The 15,150-nt window shown below is 35.2% G+C and overlaps 1 protein-coding gene across 1 annotated transcript; it reads left to right on the forward strand.

Annotated features, from left to right (window-relative positions):
* The first annotated feature begins 6,752 nt into the window (after positions 1-6,752).
* Positions 6,753-14,821, forward strand: LOC109073929 (beta-1,4 N-acetylgalactosaminyltransferase 2-like). The gene is made up of 12 exons (XM_042728143.1): positions 6,753-6,790; positions 10,006-10,143; positions 10,254-10,283; positions 10,396-10,548; positions 10,646-10,752; positions 11,018-11,055; positions 11,507-11,687; positions 11,859-11,945; positions 12,032-12,213; positions 12,328-12,471; positions 13,840-14,068; positions 14,295-14,821. Exons 2-12 carry the CDS (start codon positions 10,019-10,021, stop codon positions 14,474-14,476), a joined length of 1,458 nt encoding a protein of 485 aa, XP_042584077.1. The 5' UTR covers positions 6,753-6,790; positions 10,006-10,018; the 3' UTR covers positions 14,477-14,821.
* The last annotated feature ends 329 nt before the right edge of the window (positions 14,822-15,150 follow it).

Consider the following 15,150-nt stretch of genomic DNA (forward strand, 5'->3'; position numbering starts at 1 on the left):
GTATTTTATTATAATTTTATCAACTATAAGTATAAATATAAATAAATATAAACATTGTTTTAAAAAGTAAAGTAAAGTAAAAAAAAAAAGTTTTTAAGTCAAAATTTTTAAAGTGGCATATTTGTACATTGTAAGCAGGTTTAATCAGAAGCTGAATTTGAATGTTTTATGTGAAGACTATTCATCCATGCTTTAACAGAAGCACTTCAGCACAACTCAGCCAATGTGATGCCCTTCTTTAGCTCAGAGGCCCTCTTACAACTGCAGCACACTCAGGATGAGAGCAGGTTTAGCAGCCACTTTAACCAAGTGATAATGGGCTGATAATGGAGTCTCCTATTTCTCTCACTGAGTCTGTGTGTTCTCTGTCTGCATATATCAGCAGTGGTCCCCCAGTTCGTGTGGACTCGGCTCTTCTGCAGTGGACTCTGGACAGCTGAGTGATTCCTCTGGTCTGTCCGGTGGACCACGTGAACCGCGATGCAGCTGGCCGCCCTTCAGTCCTCAGTCCGATCCAGGAGACGGCAGCCATCTCACAGTCACTGCAACCTCTGGAAGTCATATTCCTGAACAGCTCAGGGGGCATCTGCAACCAAAACCACAAGTTAGGGGCAAGATGTGAATATGACTGAACAGAAAGCTTCGTATTATTTAATTTTATTAATAAATGTGTGTGTGTGTGTGTGTGTGTGTGTGTGTGTGTGTGTGTGTGTGTGTGTGTGTGTGTGTGTGTGTGTGTGTGTGTGTGTATGTGTAGTAGTAGTAGTACATAGTAGTATAGTACAGTACATTAAAAATACATTTTTGGAAGTGAAAAAGAAAAGGTCATTGTATAATTTACAGTGAAAAAACGTAAATTGACACTCCCAGAATTTTCTGCATGACACTTCATATTTTTTTTTTTTTTTTTTTTAAATAACATGCTTCTTCTTAGTTTTTTTCTTATCAGTTGTGTATATTAGGGTTTAATCTTACATCTAATGTTGTTAAATGAATGTTTATTGCATTATTTCAGTATCATGTTTGTCACCATGATGGTGTTCAGTGTTTATGTGAATGACACTGTGTGCACCTTCTATATATAAGTTTTGTCCTCCTCAGCTCTAGAAAAGCTGTTTGTGATGAGCTCTGGTTCATCATGTGACTTTTTCATCACCACCTGCTTTTAGTGGTTATCATTTCATTACAATGGTTCAAAACAGATATTAGTACATCAATATGTTGATTTATTAACATTACATCAGTTAATGAAATACTGTATTTTATTGTGAATTTAAGTTAAGTCTGTAAAACCTAAAATGTTGCTACCATATTTTTTATGGTGAAGTTCTGGCAACCACAGCTGCCTGTGTTTTACCGTAAATGTCACAGATTTTTTTTTTTTTTTTTTTTTTTTTTTATTCTGTTCTACAGGAGAATAAATCATTTATTGCTATTGTGTGATTAAAATGTAATCATGTAATCAATAAAACAGTAACTCTTGTCTGATTACAAGTATATTAAAATGTTATGTAATCTAATTATAAGTAAAGTCTTAGTATTTTCAAAAAAAAAAAAAAAGTTTTAAGCCAGTTATTTCTGTCATTTGCTGTACTGTGACAGTATAGGAAATATCAGTTTACATTTCCAAACACTCCTTTTGCCATTAAATATAATTGCAATAATCCAGTGAGATTAATTATAATAATCCAGTGAGATTTTTGTATGCACAAGGATTCTGACGACAGCCAGTGCTGCAAACAGAGATCTGATCGCACCATCATCCTGTCCTTCTGAGATTACATGAAGAAACAGAACAAACTGAGACAGACTCAATCCACAAGAATATAGTTATTATTGCTCTTATATAATATGGTATGTATTCTTTCTAATACTAAACAATGTGAAATTATATATATATATATATATATATATATATATATATATATATATATACACAGTACAGGTCAAAAGTTTGGAAACATTACTATTTTTAATGTTTCTTGAAAGAAGTCTCTTCTGCTCATCAAGCCTGCATTTATTTGATCAAAAATACAGAAAAAAACAGTAATATTGTGAAATATTATTACAACTTAAAATAATAGTTTTCTATTTGAATATACTTTAAAAAAAATATTTTATTCTTGTGATGCAAAGCTGAATTTTCAGCATCATTACTCCAGCCTTCAGTGTCACATGTAACATCCAGTCTATCACATGATCATTTAGAAATCATTCTAATATTCTGATTTATTATGAGTGTTGGAAACAGTTCTGCTGTCTAATATATTTGATGAATAAAAGGTTAAAAAGAGCTGCATTTATTCAAAATAAAAAAAAAATCTAATAATATATATTCTAATAATATATTTTCTTTACTATCACTTTTTTTTAAATAAATTTAACACATCCTTGCTGAATAAAAGTATTGATTTTATTTTAAAAAAAGAAAGAAAAAAAAATTACTGACCCCAAATTACTGACCAGTAGTGTATATTGTTATTACAAAATATTTATATTTTAAAAACATGGCTTCTTCTTTTTTTTCATCAAAGTATCCTAAAAAAGTATCACATGTTCTGAAAAAATATTAAGCAGCAGAACTGTTTCCAACTTTGATAATGAATCATCATATTAGAATGATTTCTAAAGGATCATGTGATAATGATCCTAAAATTCAGCTTTGCATCACAGAAATAAATGATAATTTAAAGTATAATAAATTTAAAAACAATTATTTTAAATTGTAATAATATATTACAATATTACATTTTTTTCTGTATTTTTGATCAAATAAATGCAGGCTTGATGAGCAGAAGAAACTTCTTTCAAAAACATTAAAAATAGTAATGTTTCCAAACTTTTGACCTGTACTGTATATATATACTGTCATATTATGCATTGTAACCAGGTTTGGTTTTTCATCCAATACGTGGTTTTATTCCCTAAATAAAAATGTGCTTCATCATGAGAGCTCAGAAAATAGGTTCAAGGAATGATTGTAAACAGTTGCTTCAATAGCGTTAAGTGAACACAAGGTGGTAGTGTTGCAATTTGTTGTTACAAAAGTGTTTTTTTTAAAAAAAAAAAAAAACGTGAATACAATTTCTGGATGATATGCAGCAGCTTCAGATGCAGTACTTTGCATTTAATACTTTTTCTTGGTTAAAAATGCGACCCACTACAGCTGCTGAATGTAGTGTATTTGACAAGGTTGACTAATAAAAATTTTGTTGGTTAGTGATAACAGAATATATTGGGCCAATAAAAAGAGCAAATGTTTACCTTTATTTGTATGTCTTACACCCTCAATGTGTCTTTATTTTATCCTTATTTCAGGCTCAGGCACCCTATTTAAGAATGGAGATCCCATTCAAAGGTATGACATTTGGTGTTTCCTTTTTAGGTGTTGCCAAATCAGAAAAACTTCAGTTTTCCTTCCATCCCCCAAATGGAACCTTTCACAGGTTGAAATGTTCAACCCAAGGTTTTCATTACCACAGGTGTTCGGCTGGATCTCTCATTCAGAAGTACTGTATCATTATAGACCACCGGTCATTTGAAGCAAACATTTTAAGATGTTGTGTTCACTCTGTGTAAAAATAAATAGCCTACACTTATCTGTCATTATTTACTCTCAGCCATGTCATCTGACATCAGTGACGTCAAACATGGCAAAGATTGGCAGTGAAAAACAACTTCAGTTCTGGTCTGTTCTTCATGGAAAGCTATTGTAATAATCCATAATACCTAATATGACAGCGGTTGTAAAAATTAACTAGTTGTATGGAAACGCTCTGAATTAATATTCTTCAAAATGTCTCCTGTTCAGTGAAACAAATTTTAGCATACAGGATTAAACTGACATATGGGAGAATAAATTCTGATTTAATCATTCTTTTACCAAAGTATCTCATGTGAGGATCTTCACTCTTCACAGATACAGTAGCCTAGGTGACATTGACATTGACCGTCCTCAGGTACTTCAAGCACTGTGATGGCAGTTCATAAATGGTCGCTGGATTGTATTCTTTAACTGTCATTTTGCATTATTGACACTGTTTTCCTAATTATTGTTGTTCAGTTGCTTTGACGCAATCTTTTTTGTTTAAAGCACTATATAAATAAAGATGACTTGACTTGACTTAATCCGTTACATTACTTTAATAAAGTAATTGAAATAGTTACACTACTTTTTACATTTTTAGTAGGGTAACTAGTGTAATCTGGAAATCACATTTCCAAATGAACCTTCCCAACACTGATTGCAACAGAAGCAAAACCACTTCAGCAACCTCAAGGGTCATGAAACAACATGCACTGTATACATATCGAGTTTCACAGTGTCTTGGAGTACTATTGGTAACATTTCTAACGTTGTCCCAAGCCCATAAGACTAGTGCATTCTGGAGTGAAGCCCAAAAGGAGTTTTGAGTCATATTCCCCTAGACCTCATCTACATTTACTTTATGGGGGAAAAAACAGCTTGAGCATTTATCTAAATATCTTCTTTTGTGTTCTACTCAAGGAAGTGAGTCATATGAGTTCGGAGTAACAGAAGTTTTATTTAGCCCATTTCAGACACTTTTGGTTTCTTAAATCACAATTCTGATGTCACAACTGGGATGTTAATGCCACAATGTAATCTTTTTCATCCAGTTCAGTGGAACAGAACAGTGGAATTCAATATGTCATGAAGAGACAAATTGTGAGTCTGTAAACTGCAGAGAGAAATGCTGGAGCTCACAGAAAGGGTGAGGCAGTGATATTTGCATTTCACACTTGTATTTCAACTTCCATTGGCTCTTTTGACATTTTGTTCATTTTGACTCACTAAAGACAAGGAAAAAGATGTTTGCAACATGTTGCAGACAGGATGCTACACTTTAAAAAACAATTTGTTATGTCAAAAAAAAAAAAAAAAAAAAAAAAAAAAAAAAAAAAACATTGTTACCACACTGTCTTAAATCTTAATTTTTTCGGTGTGATGCAGTTTTTTCAATATGAGTTTTTGAGTTGAAACAAAAGTTAGACTAGTTTATTCAACTCTCAGCTTACTAATTCCATTATTTGTCAATAGTTTAAACAAGTAGCCTACAGGTGCATCTCAACAGATTAGAATGTCATGGAAAAGTTAATTTACTCATGTAATAAATTCAGTGCACACAGACTGAAGTAGTTTAAGTCTTTGGTTCTTTTAATTGTGATGATTTTGGCTCATATTTAACAAAAACCCACCAATTCACTGTCTCAACAAATTAGAATACTTCATAAGACCAATAAAAAAATAAAAATAAAATTTAGTGATTTGTTGGCCTTCTGGAAAGTATTTTCATTTACTGTACATGTACTCAATACTTGGTATGGCTCCTTTTGCTCTAATTAGTGCCTCAATTCGGCGTGGCATGGAGGTGATCAGTTTGTGGCACTGCTGAGGTGGTATGGAAGCCCAGGTTTCTTTGACAGTGGCCTTCAGCTCATCTGCATTTTTTTTGGTCTCTTGTTTCTCATTTTCCTCTTGACAATACCCCATAGATTCTCGATGGGGTTCAGGTCTGGTGAGTTTGCTGGCCAGTCAAGCACTCCAACACCATGGTCACTTAACCAACTTTTGGTGCTTTTGGCAGTGTGGGCAGGTGCCAAATCCTGCTGGAAAATGAAATCAGCATCTTCAAAAAGCTGGTCAGCAGAAGGAAGCATGAAGTGCTCCAAAATATTTCTTGGTAAACGGGTGCAGTGACTTTGGTTTTCAAAAAACACAATGGACCAACACCAGCAGATGGCATTGCACCCCAAATCATCACAGACTGTGGAAACTTAACACTGGACTTCAAGCAACTTCCTCCAGACTCTAGGAGCTTGGTTTCCAAATTAAATACAAAACTTGCTCTCGTCTGAAAAGAGGACTTTGGACCACTGGCAACAGTCCAGTTCTTCTTCTCCTTAGCTCAGGTAAGACGCCTCTGACATTGTCTGTGGTTCAGAAGTAGCTTTACAAGAGGAATACGACAACTGTAGCCAAATTCCTTGACACGTCTGTGTGTGGTGGCTCTTGATGCCTTGACCCCCAGCCTCAGTCCATTCCTTGTGAAGTTCACTCAAATTCTTGAATCGATTTTGGTTGACAATCCTCATAAGGCTGCGGTTCTCTCGATTGGTTGTGCATCTTTTTCTTTCACACTTTTTCCTTCCACTCAACTTCCTGTTAACATGCTTGGATACAGCACTCTGTGAACAGCTTCTTTGGCAATGAATGTTTGTGTCTTACCCTCCTTGTGAAGGGTGTCAATGATTGTCTTCTGGACAACTGTCAGATCAGCAGTCTTCACCATGATTGTGTAGCCTAGTGAACCAAACTGAGAGACCATTTTGAAGGTTCAGGAAACCTTTGCAGGTGTTTTGAGTTGATTAGCTGATTGGCATGTCACCATATTCTAATTTGTTGAGATTGGTGGGTTTTTGTTAAATGTGAGCCAAAATCATCACAATTAAAAGAACCAAAGACTTAAACTACTTCAGTCTGTGTGCATTGAATTTATTAAATACACAAATTTCACAATTTGAGTTGAATTACTGAAATAAATGAACTTTTCCAGACATTCTAATTTATTGAGATGCACTTGTATATCATATCTTGTATATCATATTTTTTTGTTCCTGAAGCGTCTTCCAGAGTAGTAAAAACAAATCGAGAGCTGGGGGCAGTCTTTGATTGTTATATTTACTTATTTAGCTATATAAATAACGTGACAGATAGTATTCCTGTTAGGAGTCTTCGATGCCAGAGCTCCGTTTTGCTGATAACTAACAGGTATGTATTCACGTTCATAACAAGCTGTTGCTGTACTTGGTTCTTCATATACGTTGGTTTGTCGCTTTACATAGTTAAATGATTATGCACTTTTAAATAGAAATTACTGTTTTCGACAGTACAGATGAAGAACGACTGTTTTAATTTTATTACTTTAGATTCAAATAAAAAAATAGGGTGTGAGTAGCCTAAATATAATGTTATTAAAACCGAGTTGTTGTATTTTAATTAAATAATGCTTGTTAAATTGTGGCGTAACGAATACTGTGTCCAAGCCTCCACTCCCTATCATTTATGAGCATCATTCATTTAGCCTATAGCACTGCGACTGAAAGAAATTAGCCTACTGAATATTTTTTAAATAAACAGTATTTTCAACTCAAAAGTACAAAGGCAAAATAAATGACATTTTATTTCGTAAATGGAAAACTGATATCCAGAGTGTCATAAAGTCCACCAACTGCAGAGAAATCTAGACCCACTCAAAAAAAAAAAAAAGAAAAAAAAAAGAAAAGAAAAAAAAAAAGAAAGAAAGAAATGATGCAGTGTTCCGCAGGTTTTAACCATGGACAGTAGGCTATAAAAACAGGTATTGAGCAGTTGTAGCGGCCAAAGTCCATTTAAGGCAAGTCATATATATATATTTACTTTTAGAACGCAGTTCAGCGTTTTTTCTCTGAATGATGTTGTGGTGCGTGTATTTTATTTCCTGATGAGCAACATTTGTTTCAGACTCTTCAAGTGCAAATTCTACGGCGTTTTTCTATATTACATTTTCAACTTGAGTTAATTGTTACAAGTAGCCTATATTTTGTTGAATTAATAATTCATTTAACCAACAATCATTAGCTAACTGCTTTAAAAAATGCATGATGTTAACGAAATGGTTGAAACATTTGCAATTTGCACTGTACGAAAGACTACATTACAGCACAGCGTAATTAGCCTACATAAACAACGAATAACTGTACAAGACTGTGGAGAAATTAAGGAAGGCGTTGCCTAAATATGCTGAGGTGTGTCCTCCGATCTGATATGAACAGAACTTTTAAAACGAAGGGAAAAATTCAGGGGAAATCCCGACTTTAAACAAACATCAGTTTTGTTTGCGTTGTGAAAATGTGCAGGGAGACTAAGTTATTAAACAGTGACTCGTTAAGAAATGTTTTCTTAATTCGTGCAGTGGCTTCACTTTTTATGACGTTAAGAGCAATCCAGTTCTCTATCATAGATCAGTGGATCAGATGGACCAGCATGGAAACTGAGACGCCAGTCAGTATTGGCAGGAAATGTCATGTGTAGCCTATGTCAGGTGTCTGTAAACCTAGGGAAGAAACCTTGGGTAGGCTCTGAACCTCTCAAAATAGCTCATACTGAACAACCCTGCTAAGGGGTAATGTTGAAAAACAGTTATTTTCACCTGGAGCTACGTAGTGTGTGGGAGTAAGGTGCAGACAATGCTACCAAACACTGTTGTATTTTTATTTTTAGCATTCTTTTTTTTTTTTTTTTTTTTTTTGGGTTAAATATTTAGTAGGCATATAATCAGTGCTGTATATTTTAGTTTTTTCATTTGTTAGGATTATTTTTGTTGGTTTGATTTATCTTCCAGTGCGGTGAAGTTGGTTTTATGTTGGACGGACATTCGATCTTTTCTTCAGCATTAGGCTAAATTATCTATGTAATTATCTATGTAATCGCATAATAGTAATGTATAGCAAAAACACCAAGCTTGCACAGTCCGTTGCCAATTCCTGGATCAACATTTAACTCGGTAACTTTTGGCAGTTTTGATTTATTATGCTGTTTATTGCTGATAAAATCAATTTCATACACATACATAAAACAAAAAATAGATCGCTCGTTTCTGCGTCTTCCTCGCATGTGTTTTTGATCGGCACATTCTAGACTCATTCAGGAGATGCTTAATAGTACGGTGGCTGAGAAGTGCAAAACAGATTACAATTATGAAAACAAAATAACAAATTACAAACACAAAAATGCAAATCTAAAAAACAAAATAACAATTCAGAAAACACAACAACAATTCAGAAAACATTATAACAAGTCAGAAAACACAACGAAAAATTCAAAAACAAAATAACAAGTCAGAAAACAAAATAACAAGTCAGACAAACCGGAAGAGGTAGGTATAGTTTGAGACAGCGCCATTGTTTGGGATTACTCACCTCTGACTGGATGAGACATCTGTCAATCAACCTATACAGAAAGAACCAGCCGAAAAACAGCAGAGTCGTGGTAGAAAGTTCGGAGATGGTCTTAAAGTAGCTCAGTTTAAAGTTATTGTATGAATTGCATTTACTATGGAATAAAACATACAGAGTGTCTATTTACACTTTGTGCAAATAACCTGTCTTATTGGCATTTTGGCATTTTGTCAGCTCCAGTGGTGCAGATGATTAACTGTGTGTTCTTGACTTTTTGACGAGATCGACCCGTGTTCGATCCCACCTTTTGGCAAACTTTTTTTCCTCCCTATTCAAAGCTTGTATTAGCAATGGATTCTATTTACACATTTACGCATTTTCAAATTTGTCTTAATTATTCAAAATATAGATCAGAATGTTTCTGAATACAATACAGTAGGTTTGGCAATATGAGCTCACATGACCAGGAAGTTATATAGATTTGAATATTTAAAAAATTCACCAAAAATAGTCATGTACAATTTGTGTCAGGTGTGTATGAATTTATTAAAACTGGTGTGACATCATCGGGTCACATGACCAGAAAGTTACATAGATTTGAAATTTTGAAATTTCATTAATTGAATTAATTAAAAATAGACAAAATGACTTTTCCAAAATCCAAGTCATGTATGATATGGTAAAAGTGTTAATGAATGTATTACAGGTGTCATAACAACACCTGTTTCTATCAGTTAAAAGAAAATGTTGGAATACTATGTAATAACAATGTAACAATTCATGGTGACTATCCCATTCACATCTTAAAATAATTGGTGTTAATGGTTTTCCACTTAATTCACTTCTTCTACATTTTATTTGTTTGATGGTTTGCATGTTTTTCGAATCTTGGAATGTGTATCTTTTTTATTGTTTTTATGCACTTTTGAGATAGTCCCTTAATTCGCTGACTGTCCAACATAAAACCAACTTTACTGCACTTACGGTTCATTGGTTTTTACAACCTCAGCAAAGCTTTTTTAACTGCTTTTGACTTCTTCCTTTCAGATAATCACCAGAAATGAATTACAGCTTTCTCCTGAAGTTATTCCTGACTGGGCTCTGTCTTACTGCACTGGGTATTTATAGTATACAAAGTGGCTTTCTGGATGTTACAGATGACATAAGAAGACTGTTGCCATCAGGGTATGACCCTACTACTCTATCTTGGTCATATTTGTTTGTCAGTTTTTGGTTGTTCATCATATTGTGGTCTTGCAAATTTGTTTCATGGGCGACTTTTTTTTTTTTTGCAGCACAAGGCTACTCCAATTTTCTAAACAAAGGTCAGTGCTTGGTTATTCATTTAGAATACTATAATCTCTGTAAATTGATATTACTTCTGTATCATTTTATATGACCTCTTATCTGTGATATTTACCTTATGTGGGTTCACAGAGTGTATGACCGCAACATTGGGCCATTTCCCAGTAAAAATCGTTCGTCTTGTTCCTGTAAAGGATATGCTTTAAATGCTCAAAATGTGCCAGTGGATGAACTGGAAGACCTTCAGAGACGTCGGTCTGAGGAGTACCGGCAATACCAGCTCAGGTCAAAGAACATTCCAGTTCTTAGCCCTTATTTAATTCCCATTACTCTTAAATTTGGTTTGGCTAAATTCTAAAAGTTCTAATTCTGTATTTCTTAGGATGGGGACAAAAATGGAGTCACTTATACTTGCCCAACCCAACTCACCCCTCCAATATCCCATCCAGGGTTTCGTAGTGGCACCTCTTGCAAAAAGTGTGATACCCGGTAAAACTCTTTCCTTCATGTGAAAGAGGTTTCTGAACTAGGATGTGTTTAAGACTTTTCCTACATATCTATTTCAAATCTTAGATGTCAGATCCCAAAACACAAATTACAAAATTAATAAATCATCAAACTAAATGGACTAAAAACACAATAAAGAATAACTAAGTCTTATGTACTTTCATGGAATTTTACATCTTGGTTAGAAAAAAAAAATATTATTTATGAAAATTAAATATGAATTGAACTGAACTGCCCATTTTCACAGGTTTGGCTCTGCATGCACAAAAAAGAAGACTATATAAGGTTTGTTTTAAAAATTTGTGTGGCCCATGGAGGTCCTTTGGGGTTTTTTGGTTTGATGTTGTCAGTCAAGGTGGAAGGTCTTTTGTATTTTCCTTTGCTAGGGCTTACAGGATCCAAATTAATCTTTTCTGTGTTCAAGTGCGGACTCAAGACTACTGATTACTTTCTTTGTGAAAGATCTCCAATCATAATTATAAATGAATATCACACTGATCATCCATTCATCTACCACAAGGCTGTCAAACTCATTTCCTCTAGGGCCACAGCCCTGCAGAGTTTAGTTCCAATGCTACTCTAAACCCAAAAATCATATAGTTCTCAAATAAGCCAGAAGGGTTCTTGATTAGCAGGATAAGGTGTGTTTAATTAGGGTTGAAGCTAAACTCTGCAGGGCTGTGGCCCTCCAGGAACTGAGTTTGACACCCATGATCTACCACTTTGGTGCCCATAGGTGTCTTTGAGTGTGAAGAAAGGAGTGCTCTCAGTGGAGGATGTTCTGGATGGAGATCAGGTGGAAGGACAGGGTCAGAGTAATCTGACCATCTCATCCAGCAGCCGCACACATCTGAATGATCTGCTCTCCAGAGTGACCTACACCAGCACCATCTACCATGTCAAGACTAAAGATCTGGGTAATGTCAGCATCCTCTTTACCCATTATGTTCAGAGAATGGGTGTGAGCTACTGAGCTTATTGTTTTTCTACTGGCTAGTTTACTTTTGACTTTTGGATTTAGATTCAGTTTACCTTTTATTTTTAAATTGAAACAGCCTACTCTAAATCACTTTTCCTTATCTCCTTAGTTAATTTTTCTTTTGAGGACTATGAGGCCATATTTCCCGTTGTGATCAAGAGATCCTCAGTTCCTGTTCTGTATGACCCAGGGACAGGTAAGACCACAAGACTTGCACATATCTGTTGTTGTTTAGATTATGTATGGTCAGTGACCCTTTCCCCTTCTTTCTCTCTGTCTTAGATATTAACTCACAGGTGACCATAACAACCAAGACCTTTCTGAGATATGACGAGCTGAACGTTCTCATCAACAGCATCCGGCAGTTTTACCCCAAAATCAAGATCATCATTGCAGACGACAGCCTGGAGCCACAAAATGTGACTGGCTTCAACTTAGAGCACTACATTATGCCACCTGCACAGGTAAATATTTTTTAAGGCCACATTTGTACTGCCTTAAGAATATTGTGTGTGGGTAATCAACATAATGCTGTCAGGTGACTAAAATATGGAATAACCCTTTATCTGTTTCCTCAGGGCTGGTTTGCAGGCAGGAATCTGGCCATATCTCAGGTTACCACTAAATATATCCTGTGGGTTGATGATGACTACATATTCAATAACAATACACGGATTGAAAGCTTTGTGGAGATAATGGAGAAAGTTCCAGAACTGGATGTGGTCAGTAAAGTGATTTTTATTTTATTTTTTTGCAAGGGAACTTAAAAGGTTCATCAGTGGGTCTCTTTCATTATAAACATGCATATGCACAAATTTGTTAGTGATAAAAAAACAGATACTCTAGGTCAGCGGTTTTCAACCCGCGGCCCGCGGGCCGCATGCGGCCCGTCACGAATTCAAATGCGGCCCACCATGCTGAACACAATTAAAAAAAATAACTTTCAGTTTTACAATTCATTTTAGTTTTTACATTCATTTAAAATGTAGCTACTAAAGAAATATAAGCTATAGCCTAATGTTTATATGTAAAATTCTTTTCTTTTTCATATATTATTTTCAGACATGAGCAGACCTACTCACATAACGTTCCGCATTTTATGAACACATACAAGCGCGCACTTTGGCAGAATTCAATTCAAATAGTCATCAACAACCATTAGTTCGGTAAAATTGAGCATCAGAATTGACAAATTTGTTTTTAAGGGAGTAAAAAGAAGTGTGGAAATGTCAGTGAATGCATACAAAAAAAGAATAGTCACAGTATCAGCAGTGAAGGAGAGTGCTGGATTTTCGGTTTGCGCCGTAACTCACTTGAAGAAGTTCAGGCAAATAGAAACACCCATACTACGCAGCAATCATCCTTAATTGCAGAAACGTGGCAAAACATCTCTGGAGAGAACCTCATATTATTAAATTCGAAAGTGCTTTCCATATTTGGATCAACATAGGCTACATTTGTGAACGCACATTTTCTGCAATGTCGCGCGTCAAGTCATGCTCCCGTGCGCGTCTTTCAGACTGCAATTTACAATCGCAACTTCATTGTGCTGTTACTCCTTTCGAGCCGAATTTCACAAAATTGGTCAGCTCCCGACAGCATCAGGTGTTTTATTTATGGGGAGTAGAATTATTAATTTATTTCAATTAATATAATCGATTAATTATCATAATATTTAGGCTATAATATTATAAATCAGGTTGGTTTGTATTGGTGACGTAATATGTAAATGATATGCGTGCGGCCCGCGAGACTTGCACTTGGACCATAGTGCGGCCCGTTGGAAAAAAAGGTTGAGAACCACTGCTCTAGGTAGACTTCTAAATGTGTTAAGGTATGTTCATGTTCTTAAATTCATAAAAAGTTTCATGAGAATTCTTCTGTGTATTAAATAGGAATAATCCATAAAATGATTAGCGAATGAGACTCATTGCTTTTCTCTGCTCACCTCTTTTTTTTGTATTAGTCTTCATTTTGACTTGATGGTGCAAGAAAGATGAGATAGCCTTTTCTAACTATTAACCTGTAAATAAAAGTGGATAATTTCAGCTATAGGAACAGGTCCTTTCTCTTTCTCTCTCTGTTTACAGGTTGGCGGTGCAGTGGGAAGAAATCAGTTCTTTTTCCGCCTTCAGTACGAGGAAGGTGATGAAGAGGAGGGCGGTTGTCTCAGACGTTTGCATGGGAGGAGGATTCAATCAGTTCCAGGCTTTGACGGCTGCTTCTTTGTAGATGGGGTCGTCAACTACTTTCTGGCACGGACAGATTCTGTGCGACGGGTTGGCTTTGATCCGTTTCTGAAGAGGGTGGCTCACACTGGTAGGTGCATCCTGGGGCTTCTGGATGATTGCCTTAGTTTATGGTTTGCACACTGAATGCTTGTGAAACACCTTGTTTTTCATGTTTCATGGCAATGCAATGTGAACAAGCTTTCTGGGACTGTCTTGGACATTCTGACCTATGAAAACGTGCTTTAGTGTCTATCTCTCTTGAGTATCTTTTTATGATTGCCCTTCTTCTGTCTCTCTACCCTAAACCCCTGCAGAGTTTTTTCTTGATGGTCTTGGAGATTTGCTGATTGCCACCTGCAAAGGACTTTCAGTCGGCCACCAGAAGAAGCGCAAACAAAGCAAATACAGACGCTTTAGGTTTCCAGGACGAACGGATGGAAGAAACAAACTGGCCCATCATTACTTCAAGAATTATTTGAAATGCATCAAGTACTGAGGGACTTCTAAGGAGAAGGGTGACCATTATTGGACCTCATTAAAAATAATCTATATGAGCAAAGGTTCGCCTGAGAAGTGTTTTGGTAAAGAAAAGAGTAGTGAAGTTGAGTGACATTTAAGACAAATTAACAATTCAGTCAGTGGAATCAGCATCAACAAAAACCATGAACCAAGTTTGTGTCTTCAGGAGAAGAACTGATCTCTGGGAATGAATATTTTCACCATATTAATTTACATAAAACACTTTTTTCATATTTATTACTGTGGGTTACTGTTATGAAATAAAATAAATGCTTTTTATACATTACAGTGCTATAAATATGACTGTTATGTGCAATAATGGACTTTCTTTATCTGTATATATCTATATCTATATATATCATTAAATCAGACTCAAACTAGTTCAGCAATAATTTTAATTTAATTTAATTTAATTTTTTTTAAACAAAAGTCTATGAAAGCAGAATTCCAAAACACATACATGTTTTGGAATTCTGCTTCTTTGACTTTTGTTTAAAAAAAAAAATTAATTAAATTAAATGCTGAGCTGGTTTGAGTCTGATTTAATGATTTACTTCTTCAGACAAATGTGGGATTCCTTGCAATATTTTCTGGATTTGAGAATGTCTAGAATACTGTTTACTCTTTTTTTTTTCAGCCTAATTATTCATT

The sequence above is a fragment of the Cyprinus carpio genome, chromosome A3 (genome assembly GCF_018340385.1).
Source record: "Cyprinus carpio isolate SPL01 chromosome A3, ASM1834038v1, whole genome shotgun sequence".
NCBI lineage: Eukaryota > Metazoa > Chordata > Actinopteri > Cypriniformes > Cyprinidae > Cyprinus > Cyprinus carpio.